The sequence below is a fragment of the Carlito syrichta genome, unplaced genomic scaffold (assembly GCF_000164805.1).
Source record: "Carlito syrichta isolate Samal-C Ts95f unplaced genomic scaffold, Tarsius_syrichta-2.0.1 Scaffold306578, whole genome shotgun sequence".
Taxonomy (NCBI): Eukaryota; Metazoa; Chordata; class Mammalia; order Primates; family Tarsiidae; genus Carlito; species Carlito syrichta.
This window is the reverse complement of record NW_007250674.1, coordinates 440,852-466,786: the sequence shown is the minus strand read 5'-3', so window position 1 is coordinate 466,786 and position 25,935 is coordinate 440,852. Positions and strand designations below refer to the sequence as shown.

Below are 25,935 nucleotides of genomic sequence, written 5' to 3'. Positions count from 1 at the left end.
CTTGAAGATCTGTTGTCTAGTGTTCAATCCCTATTATCTGATTTTTTATATTTATAAGATTATTTTATGAAATAATCTTAATCACTCTTGACACCACTCTCCCTGGCATCAGAGTGCTGTATGTTACAGAGTGCTGAGGCATCAATGCACCCTCTACTCAGTTGTTACCATCACATCTTTTCCTTGCTGAGGCTTCCATGCCTCTGTTCCCCCCCACAGTCGTGACCCACAGGGCCGGATCTGTTGCTTTGTACATACTTGGGTGGGATATGCTGTGTTTGTGTCTCCATAGGAAACACAGAAGAGTTCACGCCCATGCAGGCTAGCTTTGGTCTCAAGGCTTCTCCATGTTTCCTATCTTTTTTCTGAGGGCTTTGTGGGCATCTCGGTAGGGGGAAACTTGTGGATCAAATACACATGAGAACAATTGATTTCATTGAAGTTAAATAGATTTCTATAATTTAGGATTTCTCATAGACTCCATTTGCCAGCATACATTAGGGACCTTTAAAGGGGGCATGCAGAAGGAAGTGTCTCTTCCGGCCCTTCAGCTGCTGCTTTGGTTCCAGCTCTGCCCCAGACCCAGCTTCCACACATTCCTGGTTCCCACCTGCCTGCCCGGCTCTCGGACATTTTTCTGCCTGGAGGTTTGTCCAGCTCTGTATGATTTCAGCTCAGCGCAGCTTCCATTTTATTTCACTTTTCTCGTGTAATAATCGTATCCTGACAAGTCCTAAGCATTTCTGACACATCCCCTTTGACTTTTTGTTTGCTTTTAAAGTTTGGAGACTTCTGGTGGATTTACTCACTTATGTAACCTTCACCACAATCCGGTTTGAGAACATTTTCATCACCCTGAAACGTATGGAATAAAGGCAAGTCATGGCGAAACAGGTGGGTAGGGAGATGGCCAGACGATGAATTCCTAGTTTCTATAGCCCCCAGAGCTGGATCCCTATGCCTCCTTCCCCCATACCCCACTCTCCAGGTAGACCCCCATTAGCAGCACCCTCTTCCCTCCTCCCACTCCCCAACTGCCCGCGGTGCTCTGGGAGCCTCAGGCGCTGGCCTGGAAGCGGAGGGAGGCTGCAGGCACTGCCCTGTCGTCCGCTTCCTGCTTGGGCCGCTCCAAATGCTTTCACTTTTCTTTCCTCTGAAGCCTGGCCCCTTACTGCGTGTCAGAGCACAGACTTCCGGGTTCTCCCGCTGGAAACTCCTTGTAATTCTCCCCGTCTTCCAGGATTGATCCCTGGCTCAGCCCCCGGAACGAGGAAAGGGACAGGAACGTTGTCCAGGTGAGCTTCTGTCTCTGCTCCTTTATTCTTCACTCTTGGCGATTGGGGTTTTTGTAATGAATATCCTGGCAGCAGCCGCCGAGTAGAACTCAACTATTTAAACTCTGAGGCTCTCTCTTTGTAAAATAGTGTTTTCCAAAGATGTAGAGTGGATATGTAAGACTTATTACAGAGATTGTTTAAAAAGAGGGACACTGAGGGGAAACTGACACATATTCAACTTTTGGGGGGTAGATTCTAGCCTGTTGTTATGGATGGAACCCAGATTTGCCCTCTACCCTCTCCTAAACTCTGATCCTGCACTCTGCCCTTGACAGGCAACTCGTTCATTATCCATTGTGCAAGTGACTAGAGGTAGCTGGGAAGCTAGTGGAAAAGAAGAAATATGGAGAATATGTTTAATTTCCTTTCCAGTGTGTCATGACATTTTTATATATTTGTTCTAAGCAGATTGATGATTGTTTCCTTAAAATATATTACTAAAAATGGGGATTCAAAGGAATACCTATTTTAGGGCATTTAAAACTAATTACTATATTAGCCTCCAGAACATTTGGACCTGTTTACATTTCCACTCTCAGTGTGTGGGATTATTGCTATTCTTTTTTCTTTTTTTAAATTTTTTATTTTAAATATGTGGGGAACAATTCAGGGTTAGTTATAGAAATGTTCAATATGCAAGTACCCTTGTTGATGAGGTGTGCCTCCCCAGGCAAGTTACCACTACTGCCAATCCCGTCCCTGCCCCTCCCCTGGCAGTTTCCCACTACTGCCAATCCCTTTCTTACAGTATTATGATAATTGTTCAAACCTGTGGTACTTGGTTCTTTGCTTCTGTGATAGATCACTCAGTATTATAACCTCCAAGTTCATCCAAGTTGCTGCAGAGTTCATAATTTGTCCTTCTTTATGGCTGCATAGTATTCCAGCGTGTATATGTACCACATTTTTTAATCCAGTCCTCTTTCAATTGGGAGGCACGGTTGGTTCCATGTTTTTGCTATGGTGAATAATGCTGCAATAGCCATGTGGGTGCAGGTATCTTTTTCATGGAGTGATTTGAGTTTCTTCAGGTATTTTCTATCTTGGCCAACTTGATAGGCAAATATGTTATTCAAATTATATTCACTTGCACTTCTGACTATTAGCCAGTTAATCATGTTTTTCATATCTTCATTGAGCATTTGGCTTATGCTTTTATTAATTGCCTGTTCATGTCTGTTGCTTTTTTCTTCTTGGCTTTTATCTTTTCCTTATTTATTTGTAAGATCCCTTTACAGAATTAAAATCTGAAGACTAAATGTATGAGATGCAGTATCTTCCACAGTGAGAAACAGAGCTTTAAAGTCATATAAGTTCTGCTTTGCTGCTGAATACCTTGGGCTAGTTTCTTAATCTCTCTGTGCCTCACTTTCATCTTTGAGAATCATAACGGATAAAGAGTGAGGAACCTGGCAACTTCCTGTTCCAAATGCTGTTGTATAATAAATTTTCCTAAATGGAGACTCAGGGCCCCTTCCTCTTCTCAGCATGTATTCATTCTGATCTTCTTTGACTATGCAATGATCTTTGCGCTATCTCCTTCTCCTATGCATATTGTGGCGAGTAGTTTCTCTCCCATCTATTCTCCATCTTCCAGAATTTTCTCACTATCACAGACTCCCAATGGCATCATTTTTTAAAATTCCCAGTATTATTGTGAATTATTCTTTTTCACAATATTGTTTTTTTTCTGCCAAGTTTAAAAAATTTGGGAATGAGGAGAAAGAGATCAGGGTATTCAATCTACCACTGGAATTAAATCCCTGGAAATAGTTGTTAATTATTATTTAATTTTCTGTCTGACACAAAATGAAATTGGAAAAATGGGATTGAAATTTATTTTGTTTTTTAAAAATCTCAAGGTGATTAAATTTTTTGTTAGTTCTTCCCTTTTCTTAACAATATATCATTATCTGTAAATTTTCTGCCTGTCATAAACTCCTGATATTTTCTTGTGATCCACAAATGGTTAATTTTCACAAATGTTGCATGGGCGTGGAAAAAGGCACTTGCAGTTCTGAGATATGAAATGGATACATCAAACAAGTCAGCTAAGTTCCTCTTACTAAGTGTGCCTTTCACCTCTCTCCTGATTTTATTTATGTTTGACTCAATCTGTGTTGAAGATTGTGGGTAGTTTATTAAAGTTTCTAAGTATTATCAGGTTTCTGTCCTACTCATTTTGGGGTGATCACTTTTTCATGAGTCTTTCTAGTGTACGGCCTTAAGCTGGATTCCCTGTCATTTTGCTTAAATAAGCTCATAGTTATAACTATAAGCCTGGAATCAGGAATTAGGATTTGTTCTCAACTCTATTACTTCCAAGCTGCACAACCTAGAGCAACTTATTAAACCTCCCTACATCACAGGTCCTCAACAGTATAAATGGGTGCAATTAATAACCATCTCACAAGGGTTTTCTGAAGATCAAATAAGCTACTGTATATTAAATCCTTAGAACAGTTACACAGGAAGTACTCAATAAATATTAGTATGTTTAATATCTATCTTATGTTTACCAGCAGCCCCTTTGGGATTTCAGCATCATATTGTCAGTCACTCTCGACCTCCACTGTTACTGGGAATTGACATTTTTTCACTATACCCAAGAGACTTTTAGGAAAATGTTGCTTTTCAGGCTGCTAGGAGTTGTCAATGGGACCAGAATGTCGGCCTGTAGGTGCCCCACACTTCTCAGTGTAGAGAGCAGCTCCCCACACTCCTCAGTGTCTTTGCTTCTATTTTCTTATCAAGTCTTTTTCCGTAGGATGTTCACCATAACCAGGGCCTTGGAAGAGGCTCTTCTTCAGCACTTCATAAACCAGAAGCTGGAGATTGCCTATGCCATACACAAGCCATTTCCCTTCTTTGAAGGCCTTCGAGACAAATCTTTCATCAACGAGAAAACGTATAGGGTGAGTTACCTTGACCTCTTCCATAGCAGCTCAGCCCGCATCAAGTATGCTCAAATATTGAGGTCTTAAATCACAAATGGAAGGTTTGGCCCAGGAATGTTCATTATCATAGAAGGTAGTGGTTGTTGGGGGGGGGGGAAGCGTTATGGAGGCTGTTTTTGTTTTAGTTTTTAGGGTGTCATAAGGGCTGCCATAACAAATGACTACAAACCAGGCAGTTTAAAATAACAGAAATGTATCCTCTTGCAGTTCTAGAGATCAGAAGTCCAAAATTAAGTGTTGACAGGGTTGGTTCCTTCTAGAGACTCTAAGGAGAATCTGCTCCTTGCCTCTTTCTTAGCTTCTTGTGGATGCTGGCAAGCCTTGATGTTCCTTGGATAGTAGAAACATCATTCCCATCTGTTCCCATCTCTCCACTGCTTTCTCTCTTGTGCCTTCTCCCCTATTTTTTCCTTATAAGGACACTTGGATTTAGGGCCCACTGTAATCCAGAATGATCTCATCTAAAGATTCTTAACTTGATTACACCAGTAAAGACCTTTTTCTAAGTAAGTCCACATTCATAGATTCTGAATGAATATATCTTGGTGGGAGGAGGACACCATTCAACCTACTATGGGTGTCATCCCAATGTATAAGAGCTTATTGCTTCCCATTCATTCTGATGTGAGGTGGACCAGCACTGGGAGATGTACTCTGTGGACAAAAGGGGAATTCTTCTCATATAATTTTTTTTTTCTGAGTTTGAGTCTCACTCTGTCTCCCAAACTGGAGTACAGTGGCCGCTCCCGGCCACCATAGCCTCGACCTGCTGGGCTCCGGCGATCCTTCCGCCTCAGCCTTCCAAGTAGCTGGAACTACAGGCGCGTGCCACCACACCCGGCTAATTTTTTGATTTATTATAGAGATGAGGTCTCGCCAAGCTGCCCAGGCAGGTCTCGAACCCGCGGGCTCAGGCAATCCACTCACCTCAGCCTCCCAAGGTGCGGGATTACAGGCTGAGCCACCGAGCCCGGCAGTTTTGTTTTTTTATGCATTTCCTGAACCCCAGACCAGGGAAGTGCCAGAAGTGGTAGAACAATCTTCCCCCAATCTTGGCCTGTTTGGCTCCAACTCCATCTTCAGATCACAGCCTAGACATAACTCCCTAGAGGGATTTCCTTGACCCACTCATCTAACGAGAGCCCCCTTGTTATTCTCTCTCATAGCAATCTATGCTTACTTTCATAACACTACTCTCAATCACAACTGTGTATTTATTGAATTTTTGTTTATCGTCTAATGTCCATTTTCTCCACCTGACAGTGCATCCCCCCCTGACATGGGCAGCACCCCGTTGATCTTATCCACTGCTGTGTAACCAAAGACTAGCTGACTGAGTCTAATGCAATCAATTCTCTCCTGCCAGTTTCTTCCTTTATTCATCCTCTCAGTAAAAGAAATTCCCAGGGTGACCTCTCTATGGCTGGAACCCACTTAGGACATCTCAAGTCTGAAACACAGAGAGCAGAGACTAACAAGTAGTTAACAAAATTGCCACCTGCGACTACCTGTTGGATCCACTGCTGAAATATCCTGCCAGAGACTTAAAAAAATTAATCCCGCATTCTTTGACTCCACCTTCCTTCCTTCCTTAAAAGTTCTCTCTTTCCTCAAATGTATCTAAAAGTAAGACTCACAAAACAGACTTATTTTAAAGAAAGCTAAATGTTATTCTTTTGACTAGCCATCCACATACATGTAAAATTCCAAAAATAAACATGTGAAACTTACCTCTCTACCTTAGAAGATTTGACTATACACTTTATGTTAAATTTCTTGTTAAAATAGTAAACTAGTTTCCTTACAACTTAGAATGCCACAAATGTATAACAACTCCCCATTCAATTATACAATTATTTATAATAATCTTTCATTCCATTTTCTAAGGAATCTCTGGAAGCCTGTGGAAATTTGGTCCCTATATCCAAAGTGGTGCACAACATTCTCACCAAACTGGAGAAGACTTTTAATCTGTCTGTTCTGGTGGCATTGTTCAGCCAAATTAACCTACGTGAATACCCCAATCTGAGGACAATTTTCAGAAGATTCAAAAGTGGTAATGAGGTTTCTTGAATACTTTTTTGCGTTTAAGAAGTTGCTATGATAAAAGTGTGGGTCTATTTCTAGCCCTGTGGAATATGCATGTCAATCCCCCGCTTTCTCTTTGGGAAGAAATGGACCATAATCTCTCAGGTACAGCTGGAGAAGCAGCCCCTTGGTAATGCTGACCCCAAGTCTCCAAGATGAATTTCTAGAGGACACAAACATTTCTTCCTTAAGTGCTCTATAATGTAGAAAAAAATAATACAGTTTAGCACACTGAACAATCTCTAGGAAATGCATTAGATGTCAGAAATGCAAAGTTATAGAGAAAAATTCTGGTGGAAGAACAAGGAAAGCCAGGGAGAAAGAGAAATGAATAAGATGGTTAATAATCAGTATCTTAGCAGGGCTCGGTGGCTCAGCCTGTAATCCCGCACCTTTGGGAGGCAGAGGTGAGTGGATTGCCTGAGCCTGCGGGTTCGAGACCCGCCTGGGCAACTTGGCGAGACCTCATCTCTACAATAAATAAAAAATTAGCCAGTCATGGTAGCATGCACCTGTAGTTCCAGCTACTTGGAAGGCTGAGGCGGAAGGATTGCTGGAGCCCATCAGGTCGAGGCTGTGGTGGCTGAGAGCGGCCACTGCACTCCAGTCTGGACGACAGAGTGAGACTCCAACTCAGAAAAAAAAAATTCAGTATCTTACTTCTTGTTCATATATTATCCCACTTTATATGATTATCTCCTGTCATCTTTAAAACAACCCTATGAAGTCATTGCTATCCCCGCTTGACCAACAAGGAAATTAAAACTCAGAGGTTACTTTCCCAAAGCTGTTGTCTATTATGCGGTACACTCAGGGTCCTACTTGTGTCTCCTAGTACAAGGGCCCTAGATTTTAACCACTAGTCTAGACAAGAGCAGTTGCAACTCAGACTTTGTAAAGCGGGAGGAAGGAAGAAAAGTAGCTGACAAGGAAAGGAGGGATTGGTGGACATAGACACAGACAAAGAGAATCTGAGAAAGAATGAAGTATTAAAGAGAAAAGTTCAGGTAAATGAAGGATAGAAAAAAGAGCTGAGAAGAAAGAAGTCAGGTAAAGAGGGGCAGACAGTAAAATCATTTTATTGTAGGAAAAACACTTTGACCAAAGCGTATGTTCACCTACCTGAGAATGACAAGGGAAGAATCACCAGGTCACACTGAACTAGGATGTTCTCAATAGTGCAGTTACCACTGTTGACAGTTCCTCATCTGCTGCCTGACACTTCATCATCAAGAGGCCATTTCCCAAAGGGAGAGTTGACTCCTTGAGCAAAAGGGGCAGAAAAGGAGAAAGTCTGCCTCCAGGCAGGAGCTGCTAGGTGGGCCCATTGTCCTGGCCCCGTCTGTGCAGAACCAAAAGAAGCATGTCCTTAAAGGCTATGCTAAGTACATCTGAGAGCCACAGGGACCCATGCGCTGATGCGTCCCTGACTTGACTGAGCTCAAGCATCTTCCTGGATCTGCAGTTCTGCACTTTTGTTCTGGATTCCTTTAAAAATCCAAAGTTGCTTTCCTTTTTCTGCTCACTGGTTGAGATGACTTTACCTTTGAAATAAATTATGGAAAAGAATTATAGGAGAAACCTAGTGCCCAGCCATGTGAGAGAACAACATGTGGAAAGCCAAGGGTCTGGAGTATTGTGGGTGGGAGAGCAAGTTTGGCGTGGCCAGATCATACGGTACAACACAGGGCTTGGAAGCTGGATCTGCAGAAATAAGCAGAAACCAGATTATAAAGGTCCTAACACACCCTGTTGAAGTCAATTTTTTTATCTTGTTTGTTCTGGGGAGGAATATGTGTATTTTTTAAAACAGAGACTCTATTAAAATTCTTTCATGTACATAATTGACTAAATTCTATGAAGTCACAATTAAAGATAATTAAATCCCTGGGTACAGACTCAAACTCAACTTTAAGTATGAAGTCACTTTGGTATAAGAGTGGGGTTAGATGCAGTTATTGTAGCAATGAATGCCTGAATCAAATAAATAAAACAGAAACGGGTTACAAATGGATGATGACAGTGAACTGGTTCCATGCACCTGAGGGAGAAGAAATAACTCCAAGTCCTCATCCTGTTGGGGGACATATATTAAGAAATTCCCTTCGCCAAATGATGATAAGTCTTCAGGGTGCTGATGTGTTCTCCTTCACCAATTCTAGTTGGTGCTTCCTATGGAGAGTGGAACAGAGCCACACCAATCCTATTTGAAGCTCCAGCTGGCCCAGCAGAAGGGAGCTCCCTCCAGACTCTGCTGCCACAGCTCCCACCACAACCCCTTCCTCCAAGCTATCCACGCTGTGTGCCCAGAATCAGGGAGCCTGGAGCATCCTTGCAGCAAAGTAATGAGATCCTGGAAGAACCACTCAGCCCTTCTGACCCTGCCTTGCCTCCCCCTGGACCTGTCCAAGAAGAAAGGAGGACTCCAGGTAAGAAACAGACCCCAACACCTGCATATCCCAGCTGACAGTGCTTGTTCTATGTTGCCTACCACCCCAGGGTTTTGGCTTATGTTGATTTGGTTCTTCCCCTGGGCCCACCTACCCATAAACAGCCCTCTTCTTTTTTCTTTCTTTTCTTTTTTTCTCCAATTGGGGTCTTACTGTTTTCCAGGCTGGAGTGCAGTGGCACAATTAAGGCTCACCGCAGCCTTGACCTCCTGGGTTCAGGCAATACTTCCATCATGGCCTTCTGAGGAGTCAGGACTATAGGTGCATGCCATCATGTCCAGCTACTTTTTTATTTTTTGTAAAGATGAGGCCTCACTATGTTGCGTAGATTGGTCTTGAACTCCTGTACACAGTCCTTTTCTATAAGGCTCACAAGCACTGCCAGGGGCCTGGGTGAGGCCTAGAGCCCAGAACACTCCTGGAACATCCCAACCCTCTGCCCTTGGGCTTTGGTGCTCCGTCTGCTCTGGACATTTTTACCCATTCACTCTCCTCCCTAACACCCAGTCCCTGTAAGCTGTAATGGTCTTTGTTCATCCATTCAGTGACCAGTGACAACTTAACATCCAGAATAAATGAGAAAGAAGAATCACAAGAAATTCCCAGCTCTCCCCCTGGCACTATGCAAGGCAACACTGATTGGGGCTGACGTAGCTTAGCCCAAGGTGACTGTGAAGGGAGAACACATACTTGCTGACCAAGAGGCTGTGGCAGGAACATCCTGGGAAAAATAACTGGGCATGACAAAGAGAAAGAAACATAGGGGGCTGATCCACAGACTCAGCAATGCAAAATAAACCAACAGTCAAAACGCTGCTCTGAATTGATAAGTAACTTGTGTGACACCCGTGTTGGTGACCCTTACCTGATTTCTTGCCTCCACCTGATGATGAGGACCTTTGAGTTTCAACCTTCTCCATCTTTATATGGTTTGGAGTCTAAGAGCAGTGTTATAAAAATTGTTAGAAAAGATGATGAAATATTTAAAGGTATGCTGGACCCAATACTCAATTTCTAAAATTGTGTCACTTATCCTCCTCAAATCATCATTATAATAGAGTTTGGTTACATGAAATATGAGTGGTATATTATTGGGCATTGTTTAAAATGATATTGTGGATTCTGAACTCTCCTGTACTGATAATAGAGGTCCTGTTTAATCTAAATAATGTTTCCCCCATTCCTCTAATACCTACCCTCCAAAAAAGGTTAACATAATCAGGAAACTAACAACAATGGAAGATTCCACAGATTTTCAAAAGAAAACAGTAAATATTGTTATTTTTAACAAGTGGCTAGTGGAAAGTAAATGATTGTCCACTTTCCCACTCTATCCCACCCTTGCCAGGCATTGGTGCTTGGTCACCCCCTTATTTTTACTAGTTGGAATAGATTGTTCCTGTTTTGCCTCACTGTGGTTCCTGCTTGCTGGTCCTGGGATCTGTAACTCTTTTTCTTCCTTTGTTCAGTGTTCAGTGACAACCTGACCCTCCAAAAAAAGGATAAAGCAGAACTTCAAGAGATGCCCCACACTCCCTCACGACCTACGCCAGGTAATCTCAATTTGGGCGACTTCAGCTCACCTTTGTGTTCATGTCTACCAAGAGCAAAAACCATTTGGATCTTCTTGAAATGGGACTTTCCTCCCTGCTCTCAAATGCCATCTTAGCCCAGCTTCTGGCTGCTGACCCAGCACGTGGGTGTTTGGACAGGCAGGAGACCCATTCTCAGAATGGATACAGAGTCCTTGTGAATGGAGAAAAGTCTGGAATGGAACAGAGCCACACCAATCCCATTGGAGAGGGCCACTGATGATAGGGCAGAAGCCCCACCAGCATCTACTAGGCTTGAAATCCAAATGCCATAGGTGTCTACAAAGGGGGAACATTCATCTGCTGCAAGGGCTGTGGCAGGAACCCCAGGGGAAAAGAACAGAAAACTGAGTCAGGATGAACTGTTAGACTGATACACTCTACTGAGGCCACTTCAATAAGGTAACACTCAAAATGGCTCTGTCAAAATGCAAAGCAAATGAACAAAACCCTATGTGGCCCTAACTATGAATTGGTGCAGCAGACGTGGATGGTCCCCCTTCCTGGCCCCACCCTGACTGTTGGGAACTTTCAATCCTGGTCATTTCTATATCTCTTGGATTTTAAGAGTTAATATTATTAAAATAATTGAAAAGGTAATAAACTATTTCAAAGATCTAATGACTGCTTGCCACAAAGTTACCTCTTTGTAAGTAGGCCAGAATTTTAGATGGCTCTCATAGCAAGGTGATGACATTATATGAGATAGGCCTTGGTTATGGTTGCAAGTGTAGCAAAAACTAAAACTTCATATATATTTGCATTAACAGGTGTTAGCAAGCACAAGCTAGCTCCTGCTTTCTTCATATGGTCCTTATATACAGACACATGCAAAGCATATACCTTTCTCCACAACTTCTCAAAGAAAAATAATCACAGATAGAGCTGTTAAAGAATACCCATACACAGGCATCTAAGCAATAACATGTATTTTTCTTTTCTTTTTTTTTAACATGTATTTTTCATACAGCAAAGATATCCCCCTTCATTGTGGCCTTCAGAATTCAGTATCACCACTTCCTACTGCTCTCGGCTCCATTCCCTGAGCAAGGGCTACTGGGAACCCTGGTACTTCTCTTCCACCCGGTAAAAGAATTTCTCCAAATGGCACAGATTGAGTCTCTGCTGTGGGGCAGTTGTCCCCTGGTCCACTGTGACAGTCACATAGGTAACAATAACCACAAGTTAAAAATCAAGGCAGAGCCAGGAAACCCTTAGGACTGGCAGATTCGCAGCCCAGGGCCACATGTGCTTTCCACTTTCTCATTCTCCTATGGATGTCTCTCAGCACTTTCTCTTTAACCTGTTCTGAGCTCTGAAGTAAATTATATTTTTTTGTTAGTGATGAGAGATGATTCTACAGAATCAAGTGACCCAGAAGAGCCCCAGGAGGTACCCAGCATACCTCCAAACACGAAAGGTAAGGATGGCCTTTCTCCTATAGATGTCAGAAGGGTGAATTCAGTTGCTGAATTGCTTTCTGTCTTCCTGATCATATCTTGTCACGAGTACCCGCTATGCAACTACAGCCATGATGTCCAGCAGTTTATTTCTTCAGTTTCCATTCACTGCACTTTTCTTAAAGGTCTTTATGAAAATTATAGGAACACTGGAAGGCATTTAAGGACACTGAAATATGCATCCATTGGGATTGCCTGTTCTGAAACCATGGGTCTCCTCTATCCACAACTTTTTAGAGAATTAATTGCACCTTCCTCTTTAACTGAATGTTGGTTCTCCAGAGAGGACATCACCCCCTCTTAAGACATGATTGGGCATTCTCTGCCATCCACCACCACACTTCATGATGGGAAGCAGGTTGGATGTCCATCCCTTGCTACTCGCTGTCCCCATTCAGTCCCTTGCTCCATATCCTCTTTTGAGGCTTAACCATTCAATTAAAACACTCACTCTTTATCTTCACCACTATCACTCATTGATTTCCACATCACTTCCCAGCAAACCTCAGAGGCTGTTTTTCTGTCACCTCAAGTCCTGCCATCACCCTGGATGCCTTCAAGGTACACATAGATAACAGGCAACCCATCCAAGATGCTGGCCTCTCAAATCCCTCTTCATTTCCAGTGACGTTTTCCTCCACCAATTCTTGGTTTCCCATGCCCAAAGGCAATCCACAGACATTATCATCATTCAAACCTGGTCAATTTCCCCATAGTTAACTTAAGAATTCCCTTTTTGACACCTATCCTTGAAGTTTTCTCCTTCTGGACTATTGTTCAACTTCTGATCGCTCCTTCTCAGCCCAATCCTAAAAAAATAAAAATAAGCCTGGGCACAGTGACCCACATCTGTAATCCCAGCACTTTGGGAGGCAGGGGAGAGAGGATTACCTGAGCTCTGGGTTCAAGATCAGACTGAGCAACATAGCAAGACCTCATCTCTATAATAAATCAAAAATTAGCTGGGCATGGTGGTGCATGTCTGTGGTTCCAGCTACTTGGAAGGCTGAAGCGGAAGGATTGCTTGAGCCCAGCAGGTTGCTGCTGGGGTGGCTGAGAGCATACCACTGCAATCCAGCCTGGGTGACAGAGTGAGACTCTGACTCAAAAATATAAAAAAAAATTAAAAATATCCCTTTCTGTGTTCTTATAATTTATTTCCTTTGCAGCTGTCCTCCAGCCTTGTTTGGATCACTGTCCACTGGCCTTTCCCTCTTCTAGTCCATCGTCTGCTTTTCTTCACAACCCTTTCTATAAGCTTAGAGTTCACAAGCCATCATTTCAGTAATCTATTGCCATTATTTTAAACCTGCCTTTCCACTTGCCTTTTCCTGGAACTCTCTGGCAAGTCTTGGAGGAACCTCCTTATCTGCTCTCTGCACACTGCAACTGAAAGCAGGCCGTACTGAAAAGAGTCACACAGCAGGGCAGAGTGTACTCGCTATGTTTCCATGATGCCAGCACAAAACATCTCTCCACACTGTGTGACAATTCCACTTCCTGCAATGATTCTTTCAAACTTTGAGCTCTATTTTTCAAATCTCTGACCCACTTGCCTCTTCCTTTTTGTTTAACAGATGACTTTGCCTCCTGCTTCATAGAAAGGTATTAAATGAGAATCCCCTCACTTCCTGCTGTAGCCCTGCAAGCCCTAACTGCATCTGTCTCTCTCCCGTCCAGCTCCCTCCTTCTCCCTAAGGCAATCCTTTCACCTCACCCTATAGTTTCCATGATCCCTTCATTCTCGCCTACTCCATATAGCAGTGTCTCTCTCTCACACAAGGCTCTGCATTCAGCCAATGCTTAAGCCTATCACAGCTCAAAAAGAAACACTTTCTCTTGATTCTCATCTCACTTCAACTGCCTCCATACTCTTTTCTTCATTTCACAACCAAACTTCTAGAAATGAGCTACCTAAATCCCCTGTCCACATTTATTTACTTCTCTCTCTCCTTTGTCACTTTAAAGCTTCTTCTTCCCCTATTACATCATGAAGTAGCATCACTTAAGATCACCAGTGACCTTCTAACCAGTTGGCAGGTTTATGTCTATAACTATAAAATATTAGTCTATAATACTCAGTGATTTATCACAGAAACAAAGAACTGAGAACCACATGTTCTCACTCATAAGCGGACCTTGAATATTTACCATATAAGAAAGGGATTGGCAGTAGCAGGAAAGTGCCAGAGGAGGGTGGCACATAACATCAATAAGGGTACCTGATCTCAAACCAGGTGAATAGTGACCAAAGGGAGGCCCAAACTTTACCTGTACAATGACTACTTGTATACCTAATCCCAAACTGTACCCCCATCTTTAAAATAAAATTAATTAAAAAAAACTATAACATATTATCTTTTTTTCTTTCCTTTTAGGAAAAAAAAGAAAAAGAAGCATCTGGTCAACTCCAAAAAAGAGACGTCAGAAAAAAAGCCTCCAAAGAGGTAAGATGAGTGTACAAGAGGAGACTGGAGGCTGGAGACAGCTCATGAAGGCCTTGTAGGTCAAGGTGTGTGTGGTTGAATTTTATTCCAGATGCACTGGGAAATTACTGAAGAGGTTTAATCAGTGAAGTGACAGGAGCCAAGACCAATTTTGCTTCTGTGAAAAGAATGAACTGGAGACAGGCAAGAATGGAGGCAAGGCAACCACTGGGGGGCAGATGCCAGGAGTTATGGGCGGCCTGGATTCCAATTTGGCAGTGGGAATGCAGAGAAGAGGGGGGATTCAGGATCAGTTTTGGAGGTAAAGTTTACATTACTTGATAAGTTTTAAGTTTGGGATGAGAGACAAAGAGAGAAATCAAGGGTTACTGTTCCATTTCTGGCTTGAATGATTGAGTAAACGGTAATGCTTGTTGCTGAGGGTCAATGCAAATATGTTGGGGTTTTTTTTGAGCTGAAGTCTCACTCTGTTGCCCAGACTAGAGTGCAGTGGCACTCTCCTGGACACCACAGCCTTGACCTACTGAGCTCCGGCAATCCTTCCACCTCAACCTTCCAAGTAGCCGGAACTACATGTGTGTGCTATCACACCCAGCTAATTTTGGATTTATTGTAGAGATGAGGTCTCACCAAGTTGCCCAGATGGTTCTCGAACCCATAGGCTCAGGCAATCCACTTGCCTTGGCCTCCCAAAGTGCTGGGATTACAGGTTGAGCCACCGAGCCAGGCTTTAAACATGTTTAAGGGAACTTTTTTTTTTTTAATTGATGTCTTACTCTGTTGCCCAGGCTGGGATGCAGAAGCAGGATTATGGCTCACTGCAGCCTTGACCTCCTGGACTCAGGAGATCCTTCTGCCTCAACCTCCCAAGTAGCTGGGACTTCAGACATGCACCACCATGCCTGGCTAGTTTTTAAAATTTATTTTATTTATTTTTCATTTTTGTAAAGACAAGGTCTCACTATGTTGCCTAGGCTGGCCTGGAATTCCTGAGCTCAAGCAATGCGCCTGTCTTGGCCTCCCCAAGTGCTGGAATTACTGTTGTGAGCTGTGAGCCACCCACCTGGCCTGGGGCGGAGGGAGTTTTAGTGTTCAGTTTTGTACCTGTTCGTTTAGAGGTTTCTGCTAGCCATCTATAGATATGTTTTGCCAAAAACCGTGAAAGGTCTGAGATGTTTACTCAACTTGTCTGGGTTTGTTCTTTATATGTATGAATACTGCAGATATATGTATGAATACTGCAGAAATGCAAGGTACCCAAGTCGGGGGGGGGGGAAATCCTTTATTGACAGTCATAACCAGTTCAACAGCTAGAGTAACACTGCAACATCTGTCCCCCATATACAAACCCACAGGCAATGCTTAGAGAGCTGATAGAATCTTTCTATTTAGATGACAGATTACATCCCATAGACAAGGGGTGAAGAATGATGGATTTGCTATTTATATACAAGAGAGATACAGCCATCCTCCTCCTCTCCTGAAAGGAGATGAAAAAACTTTGCTGCTGTTAAAGTGGGAAAAGATCGTGGATCCTCACTCAAACCTTTTGGAATTTAAATGAGGCTTTCCAAAGTTTTTTTTTTCAAAGAAACTCCTAGTGTCATTAGCTTTTACAACCTAAAAATGTCTCACGTTCTGGACTTTATCCCTTTTGATATGTAAGTACCTAGGGAAAGAACCTTCCAGTTTTCCTGGTACTTTGGCCATCCCAGGAGAGAAGAGAGGCTGTATTATCCTTTTAGATCAGTGCAACTAACTAGAAAAATAGCTATAAATCTAAGTCTCATAGTATATGAAAAGTAAGATATTTCTAAGGGACGTGAAAGCAAACATTTCCTATTTTATATATCACGTACATTCCTGTGTCTTAGGAGGCTAAGGCTTTTTATAGGAGCACTGAGAAATCAGAAAGTTATTTTTCCCTATATGCCATTCTGGCACTCAATGAAAAATCTGTTCCAGAGAGATAAGTACAGGAACCATCAGTAAATTGAATGCATTCAAACCTGTGAGAGAAAAGAGAAGACCCAGGACCTAGCCCTGTTCTCAGAAATCCCAATAGAAGAGGAATCCAGCGAGTCAGACCAAGGGGAAGAGAGACCAGTGAGAGGGGAGGAGCACCAACAGAGAACATGACAGTAAGCCAAGAGGGAATGGTTGACTATACTGAGGCGATTAAGATAAATTCAGAGAAGACCTTGGGTTGGGTCACAAGGTACCACTGGGACACTTGGAGGCAGGAGCCAGTAGCAAAGGGAAGAATAATAAATGGGAGGTAATAAAATTTGTAGACAACTCTAGCTGTAAAGGGAAAGAGAGCAACAGGTGGTGGCCCAAGCCAGTGGGGCTTGAAGCTCCTTTTCCCTGGTTTAATTTACCCTTAGCATGATTCCAGTGTCCAAAATCACAAGGCTGGTCTCCTTTTAAGGTATTTCATAAAAATGATTCTGTTTTGTGCCTTTTCCCCAAAGGTAAGTAGCCTTCCTGGACAGGGAGGAGAGACAAGCTGCTCTCCCCGCAACTCTACTTTCAAGTCAATGACCTCTCATCATGCTGTGTGTTCTCAATGGGCCTCCTTAGTTTGATTTACACAGTTCTACTCAAATTATTCAACTCATATTCCCTGAGCTATGTCAATCACTCTCACAACTTCAGTTCTTCAGTTACTACCTCTACATAGCTGGCTCCCAAATCTACATCTCCAACTCAGATTTGTCTTCAAGAAACACTTAGCCAGCTGCATACTGGGCATCTTTATTTGCAAGTCTCCCATTGACACCACAATCTCAGTATGTCTGAAATTGAATTCATCTTCTTCATCAAAAACCTGGTCTTCAGGCATTTATTCAACAAATATGCAATGAGAATGGACTCTGTATATATCCATGCTGAAGGCAGATTTTTTTAAGGTGGGAAAGCAAGCAAAAAAGAAAAAAGAAAGTTCATAGAGTTTATATCTGGTTGGGGCAGAGAAAGAATATAAGCTAGAAAGCACATCAACAGGATAATCTCAGGTACTAATGACAGAATAAAAGAAAATAAAGTATAGGATTACAATGGTGACTTGCATGTTGGAGCAGAGGTCACTTTGGATTGGATGGTCCAGGCAGAGGGTCTCAAAAGTGCAAAGGACCCAAGGCTGAGAAGAAAGACCAGTGTTGCTGGGCGATGATGAAGAAAACAAGGTGATACAAAATGCGAAAGTAGATAAGTGCCAGATCATGTAGGGCCCCACAGGCCCTTGAGAGGATTTTGGATTTTATTTAACTTAAGAGGAACAGTCCCCACTACCCAGATGCCAAGCAAAAACCTGTCATCTGTTAGTATACTACGAGTTCTATTGACTCTACCTTCTCTTGTCTACACTGAAATCTGATTATTTCATTTTCATGTTTAAATCCTGTCCATGACCTCCTATTGCCCTTTCAGCAACAATCGTGGTTCTTAATGTGATGTTAAAGCTCTCTCCAGTCCAACTCTTGCCTTACTTTCCAACTATGTCACCTTCCAACTATGTCTCTTTCCACTCAAAATTTGAGCCAACCACTCTGAACTTTCATTTCTTTTCATTTTCTTTCCTCCCCTTTGGCCCCTGGTATGTGCTGTTCTCTTCGAATGCTATATTATTCTATTTTTATTTGAGTTGGAGTCTCATTCTGTCACCCAGGCTGGAGTGAAGTGGCATGCTCACGGTTATCCCAGCATCGACTTGCTGGGCTCCAGCGATCCTTCTGCCTCAGCCTTCCAAATAGCTGGAACTACAGGGGCACGCTACCATGCCCGGCTAATTTTTTTATTTATTGTAGAGACAAGGTCTTTCCAAGTTGCCCTGGCTGGTCTCGAACCCACGGACTCAGGCAGTCCACTCACCTCAGCCTCCCAAAGTTCTGAGATTACAGGCTGAACCACCAAGCCTGGCCAAATGCTATATTATTCTTACCATTCACTACTCCCTCTAAATATTTGGTTATCTCCTTTTATCACTGGTGTTGGTATAAATATTTACCTCAAAAAGGCATACTCTGACCTCTAAATTAGTCAACTTGGTCCCATTGTAGGTTTCTATAGCACCCAGCACTGGCTCTTTTGGAAGATCTCACATACGTTATTGTAATTACTTATATAATGTGTCTTTTCTAGGCTAGATAGTAATACCCATGCACAAATGAAAGATTTCGTGTATGAAAACAAATGAAAGAACCCATTTTTTCTGTAACAAAATTTGAATAATCTGAGAAAGGATAGTTTAAGAATGTATTATTGTGCTATGCTTAGAGTACCACATGGTATAGATAGAAATTAAAAGTTACTGGAGGAAAATTTCATAGTAGACAAGAAGAGGCTATGCAATCCTCCAAATTCTTATTGTCTCAAGTTTAGGGCAGGCATAAATGGCATCCCAGTACTGAGATGCCCACTGCCATAACGCTCTACACATTACAGGGTCAGAGACAGAGGATGTCTATGCAACTATGCAATAATAAACACTCTTGGGTCAGAGAAATGGCTTTGTTAGAAAGGGGAAGCCTCAAGAGTCCAGGGCTGGTGTCAGACTTTCAGTTCTATTGAAGCAACTCTGACTTTCTTAAAACTTTCTGTGAAGCTACAGAAAGGAGTAGTAGATGACTGACTCATCCAGATTTCTCTTTTTTTATATTGTATTTAAATGAAATTTTTTTTTACAAGTTTTCTTGTAAGGAATCTCTTTATTTTAAATGTGACAGATAGTGTGCTTAAAATTGTTCTTCCAATTTTTTTATTATAAAATACACATGATATAAAATTCATCATCTCATTTTTAAGTGTACAATTCTATGGTATTACATACATTCACAATATTTTGCAACCATCACCACCATCCATCTCAAAATCTCCTTTCTTATAAAACTGAAACTTTGTACCCATTAAACAATAATTCCCCAATTCCCCATTTCTCCCTCCCCCTAGCCCAACAGAGGTATTTTTAAGAGACACATTATTTTACATTTAACTAATCACCGTTATTTTAAAAATCAAAACACCTAAAAAGATGTTTCAAAATTTAAAGAGAGGGGCAAAAAAACCCCAAAACACCATATAGTAGTGCTGAAAGTATCCATAGCACATTCTCATTTTTTCTATAAGGGTTCTCATCTTCTCTGAAACCTTCCTTTTGTTATGCAGGAAAAAAAATTAAACTTGCCAATTAAAGGCAAGTTTTACACTCTTATATTTGCCCCAGTTTCCTTTGGATAAATGTTCAGTAGCTTCCACGTTTGAACTTCCCTCCAGGCCTAGGTCCTGCCCTCTTCCTGCTTCCGGCACTTCTCAAGCACATAGACCTACCTGCTTCCTCTGGAAGTGACCCCTGGGTATCCGAAAAAGTTCCCCTCCACCTGCCTGGAGGAGGCGAGGCCACATACTGTGTTCTTGCAGTTGTCCAGAAATATCATTGTTCCACTGGGCTAGGGTCATCCTGTGGATTCAGCTTCTAAAGTCCACAGCCAGTGAAAATCGTGTTCTCATCTGTACACAGTGAAGTTGACTCACACATTTTGGCAGAGTCTTTGCCCAATTCTTTGAAACCTTGCACTTTTTCCCCTTAGAGGCACCTAAGCACCTTTGGATTTTTCCCATACTACACACAGGCCCTGGGGGACCCTGGAGAGATGCTTTCTAAGGCCCCTAAACAAGACTACACGGCCATAGCCCTTCTACAAATGTGGACTTCTCATGGTGCAAGGGTCACACAAACAAAATCAGGAAATAAGCCCTACTGCTCTGGGATTTCCCCAAAATTTACCTAGTTGATTTCAACAGGTAGTAGGTACCTGGAGGGACAGCAGATGGTGATTCGGGGGGACAAAGAAAGGCACATAAGAAAAAGGATATAATTATAGAGAAATAGCAGGGAAAAAAATTAGGCACAAGAATACAGAGATCTCTTGAAAGTATGGGGGCTTGTAGTATGTGAAGAGAAGTCACTGATCGGAGTAAAAGGCTCACTGGGGACCCCAATTTAAACTACTGACAAATTATTACTTGGTCCAGGGACAGCCTCACCTAGGCATGGAATCCAGGAGAAGATCCAAGTGATGGATCAAGTGACTCAAAGGAAGGACGACTCAACCTGGAACTTGAAGGTAGTGACAAGAGCCCAAAAGGCGAAAATTGACTGTACCCAAACGTCCAGAGCAAAGGGTAAGGCTGATGATAGAATCTACCATTCAGATAGCTTGGCATGGGAGAGTCTCCTGGAGCAGGTTCCGCATTAGGCGAATATGTAAAGTTAACAGTAGAAGGAAGCAGAAGTACAGAGAATGAAGATGAAGTGTGACAAGAGGGACCAAAAAAAAAGAACAAAAACAAGAATCTCAGTAGTTTTTGTTGAAGAAATGTGTACATTCAGAGGGACAGCTGTGGCCTAGGGCAGCAGCTTTCAAACTTTTTGGTCTCAGGACTCCCTTATACTCGTAAAAATTACTGAGGACTCCTAGGAGTTTTTGTTTATGTTGTTTATGTCTGTCTATATCTTATTAGAAATTAAAACTAATAATTTTTAAATATTTATTTATTTTATTTTATTTTTTGAGTTGGAGTCTCACTCTGTCGCCCAGACTGGAGTGCAGTGGCTGCTCCCAGCCACCGCAGCCTCGACCTGCTGGGCTCCGGCGATCCTTCCGCCTCAGCCTTCCGAGTAGCTGGAACTACAGGCGCACGCTACCATGCCCAGCTAATTTTTGATCTATTGTAGAGATGAGGTCTCGCCAAGTTGCCCAGGCGGGTCTCGAACCCACGGACTCAGGCAATCCACTCACCTCAGCCTCCCAAAGGCACGGGATTACAGGCTGAGCCACCGAGCCCGGCTTAAATATTTATTTATTAACTCATTTAAAAGTAGCCATAATAAACCTATTAACATAAGTAACATTATTTTATGAAAAATATATTTTTAAAACAGAAAAATCATTGAAAAGAATGGCATCATTTGATATGTTTGCAAATATATTTAATTTCTACCCTTATAAAAGAAAGCTGGATTCCCATATCTGCTTCTGCATTTAATCAACTGTGTTATATTACTTCGGCTAACCAGCCTCACATAGATATGTAGTTGAAAAGAGAATATTTTAACAGTCTTTTGAGATGTCTGTGAATATTCATTTTTAACACTACCCCAAACCCAACAAGTGGTAGTTTCTTAAACATTCATTGTAACATAGAATCTAAAACCATATAAATGAACTTCACACTCTGTTGCAATAAAATACATTATACCACCTTGCATTTTGGATGGCTTTTGCTATTGCAAGATTTTATAATATTGTAGACATTTGGAAAATATTGGTTCACTTGAATTATACAGTGAGCATGCAACTCAAGCAATCACACAAGGATCTTTCTGGAGACAACTGTGGTACTTCAAAGTGCAGCAGAAGTGATTTATATGTACTCCCCAGCTTTTTACATAGAATATTAAAAAGACGTATACTGTATTCAAGGGTAGAAATTTAATAACAATAATTTTTACTGGTATTTATAAAATTAATGATTTTTTTCTGGTTCACCAAGAACATTTTCAAGTGAACCTGGCTTTTATTATTATATAGTAAGCAGGTGGCAGTGATGAATATAAAGATTCCTGCTAAGGTTTGAAGACATGGCTTTGATTTGTACTAAGGTACCAGCCGTTTTACCTGCCATTGCTCTTGCTTAATCTGTGCAAAGGTCGAAATAGAGATAAAGACAAATAACATTGTGTTATGAAAACAATTTTGACCTTGCAAATCTTCTGAAAGGGTTTCAGGGACGTCCTAGGGGTTCACAGACCTTACTTTGAGAGCCTCTGGCCAAGGGGCTCAGATGGCTGCGTCCCCCTGTGAATGTCTCTATTAGTATAGTAACCACTGCTGACCAACCTCGGTCGGCTTCTTTTCTGAGTGGCAGAGAGGCACAGTGATGGGAGCAACACCAAACTTCCTGATACATGCATTCTCAGAAAGGAAAGATCTAGAGCCTCCAGCCCTGAGCTCCAGGGTGCACAAGGTCCTTCCTGGGTCTCTGGGAGATTTCTGGGGAACTTCCCAGGGAACACTACTGAATTTTTTTTTCCAGAGACCAGTGATGGCACTTCAGAAATGAATGCAGGAAAGAGGTCCCAGGAGACATCTAGCATACCACCAAGGGTCACTCAAAGTAAAGACTGAGAATCAGTCTCAGAGTACAGTCATCAGGATCCCAAATTCTGAGCTGTTTTACTCAAAACCAGTGTTTCTCAACTTTTCTTTTTCATTATTACTGTCCTACATAGCCATTTTGCATGTTTTTCCCTAACCATGACTCTATCCATGATATTTTAATACCACCAATATATGTCAATTTATACACTATATTTACATATTATCTGTATATGTATCTGTGCTTCATAAACTTTTTATCACCACCGAAGAACCAATTTTTGCAATATTGGGGACATGACAGAGAATGCATGTCTTAAGTAAATTCTTGGGACTATACTGAAAGTACCCAATCCATGAATCAGGCTTGTTCCTTGAATTTCAATCTCCGTATTTCTCATGTTGTTTTTCTAAGAAAATTAGAGGGCAAAAAGTTCATCATAAACACATATGTAACACCATGATTGAGCGTGTGCCACTAACGTTGTTATGGGCGTGTGCTGGTAAAATGGTGCGTGTTAATTCACACCTCATCACTGCTACCATATTTATATTTCTGGAGTAAATTGATACCACTGTCCTTAGAGGGAAAAAAGCAGCTGAATATGCTTCTGTTTGTTGGTGATATGGTCATTGTGTCACAGAACTCTTGCATGACAAATTTGACTTTCAAACAGCAACTATCTAATTATTGTCAGGAAGAGTTCCTTGATTTTAGCAACTTAAAATTCAAATAATCATTTTAAACAGTTTCTCCTACATTGCACTATTTCAACTTTTCTCATGGATAATTTCATTTTATTCTCACAACAACCTTTGGAGATGGTTGAATGACTTATTCCAATTTACAGATGAGGAAACTGAGACATGGAAAGGATTGATGAGTTTTTCCAAGATCCTGTGGGTAATGGCTAACTGGCACAGGACTAGTATCCTGGTCCCAGGAACTCTTTTCAGTAGCTGTCATTCTTCATTAGAAATGAAGAGACAGAAATATTGTCAAACCTTTGCTAATTCACTATTGCCTGAAATGAGAATGATCACAAAAATATGTAATGTGCTTATTTAAAATTTATTTTCTTTTTTGTTACTTTCTAGATCCTATGGATAATAGGATTTTCTTTGGGGAAATCTCCTGTGGACGAGTATAAGTGTAGAGAAGAACCTACTTAATCTCTGTTGGGGTGGAATTGATGTTACTCTCACTGTTTATTGTGCCCTCCATGCCAGAAAAGGACTTATCCTTTTTAAAAGCATTTTTTAACACAAAAACATTTCCATACTATAAATAATAATAATAATAGCTAATGCAAAAGAGTTTATTTCTCTTTCCTGTACAGAAGTAGGTGGTCAAGGTCTGATGTCTTGTACCATAGAGTCCCTGCTCATTCTTACTTGCTCCACCATCCTCAGCATGTGACATTCCCTTCACTAGTGTTCAGTTAGCAAGTCTGTGTTCCAAAGATTTAAAAGTCCTCGTGTTTTCTTTCTCTCTGCTCCAAGACCAGTGATCTTCTCGACAGAGGCTCCTCTGTCTCTAGGAGCCATGAGTGTCGATGATATGGAGCTGAGCCTTATCTCATTCATGAAAAAGTAGCATGAATAAATCTTTATTGTTGTAAGTCAGTTTGGTAACATTTTTTTTCAAAGTTTCCAAACAGTGTAGGCTTTGCTGGCCATACAATCCATTTCAATGACTCAACTCTGCCTTTGTAACACTAAGACAGCCAGAGACAAATACCTAAACAAATGGGTGTGGCTGTGTTCCAATAAAACTTTATTTACAAAAGCAAGCTGTAGGCCAGTTTGACCCTTGGGCCATAGTTTGCTGACACATTTAAGAAACCACTGAGATTTGGGAGAATCATGAATTACCACAACATTATCTATCCTATCTTTATTAATTTACCTGTTTTTAAATAAATTTGTCACTTGAATTTTTTTTCTTTTGGGAGCCACTTGTTTGATTTGCTCATTTTTATATAGTACTAGGCATTTTTGTGTAATCAGCTGCGAAAATTATCCATTCATTATACTTACTGCAATTTTCTTTTTTTTGTCTTTTAACTTACAAAAAGTTAAAAGTTTTGGTTTTGGAGACTTAAAAAAAAATAGATGGACACATCAGTTTACCTTTAGCAGTATGGTTGGTACTGCAGTTTCTCAATCTTGGCATTATTGACATTTTGAGCTGAATAATTCTTTGCTGTAGAGGCCGTCTGTGTGTCACAGGGTGTTTAGCAACTTCCCTGGCCTCTACCCACTAGATGCCAGTAGCACCCGCCTTCCAGTCTTGACAAACTAAAGATTTCCAAACATTGCCAGCTATCTCCTATGGAGCAAAATCACCCAGCATTAACCAATGAGTCATGCCCTGAACGTCTTCCTTAGCAAGCCCTTTCTATGTAATATGTTTAAGGCTATACGGTAGCCTTCCCCCGATCAGCAGTTTTATGTCCCATGGTTTCAGTAACTGGCAGTCAACTGCAGTTAGAAAATATTAAATAGAAAACTAGAGAAATAAACAATTCATAGGTTTTAAAGTGCATGCCGTTCTGAGAAGCATGATGAAATCTTGCAGTGTCCCATTATGTCCCGCCAGGGGATATAAATCATCCCTTTGTCCTTGCTGTGTACACTACCTGCCCATTAGTCACTTGGCAGCCATCTCGGCTATCAGATTGAAAAACACATCATGTATACGAGGTTAGGTACTATTGCAGCTTCTGGCATCCACTAGGACACTTGGCACATACCCTCTGTGAATGGGGGAGATTCAAGTGTATATACATGCATTCATTTGTGAAAGTTTGGCGTCTGGGCTATTTTTAGCCTTCCTGTCTATTAACACAAGGTTGTGATTTTTCCTTAGTCAATGCTATAATTTTCCTTTTATAGCAATTCATTTATAACTTGTCTCTCCAAACTGGTAGAAAGATAGGGAAAAGTACTTTAAAAGTATTGATATATGCAGCTTATAAATCTATGTTTATAGCTATAAGTGATTATTCATCTTTTTTTAGGAAAGAACAGGAAAAATGATATCTGTTCAAGTTCAAAAAAAAAGTTTCGGAAAAATACTCACCAAAAGGGTAAGCAAGCAAATGACAGCGCCTCCCCCTCGGGCTCCTCCAGGCCCTAGGTTCTGCTGCAGTCTCCATCCTCCCTCTCTTCCTCCTCTTTCTCTCCCACCGTCCCCCCTTGTCCTTCTCCTCCTGGGTTCTTCTCCACCCTTCCAAGGTACTGAATGATGGCACATCCACATCAGGAGTGCTGGCTGCCTAACCTACCCTCTATTCCCACACTTGGAAGGATTCTTTAACACAGGACTGAACAAAGACCCAAAAATGTCTCAGGGAGATGGCTGAACTCATAAGTCAAGTGCTAATATAAACTCCTGCTTTTTCCACTCTAGAAATTAAAGGAAACCCTTATCCAAGAAGAA

At 41.5% G+C, this 25,935-nt stretch overlaps 1 protein-coding gene across 1 annotated transcript in view; it reads left to right on the top strand.

Moving 5' to 3' along the window:
- The first annotated feature begins 1,261 nt into the window (after positions 1–1,261).
- Positions 1,262–25,935, top strand: part of SP110 (SP110 nuclear body protein) — a 44,470-nt gene continuing 19,796 nt past the window's right edge. The window contains exons 1-11 of the mRNA XM_008063098.1: positions 1,262–1,295; positions 4,105–4,252; positions 6,182–6,350; positions 8,545–8,811; positions 9,378–9,461; positions 10,302–10,385; positions 11,767–11,844; positions 14,263–14,331; positions 20,365–20,514; positions 22,429–22,509; positions 25,514–25,582. Coding sequence (XP_008061289.1) covers positions 4,106–4,252; positions 6,182–6,350; positions 8,545–8,811; positions 9,378–9,461; positions 10,302–10,385; positions 11,767–11,844; positions 14,263–14,331; positions 20,365–20,514; positions 22,429–22,509; positions 25,514–25,582 — 1,198 coding nt within the window. The 5' untranslated portion in view covers positions 1,262–1,295; position 4,105. The remainder of the gene's footprint in view (positions 1,296–4,104; positions 4,253–6,181; positions 6,351–8,544; positions 8,812–9,377; positions 9,462–10,301; positions 10,386–11,766; positions 11,845–14,262; positions 14,332–20,364; positions 20,515–22,428; positions 22,510–25,513; positions 25,583–25,935) is intronic.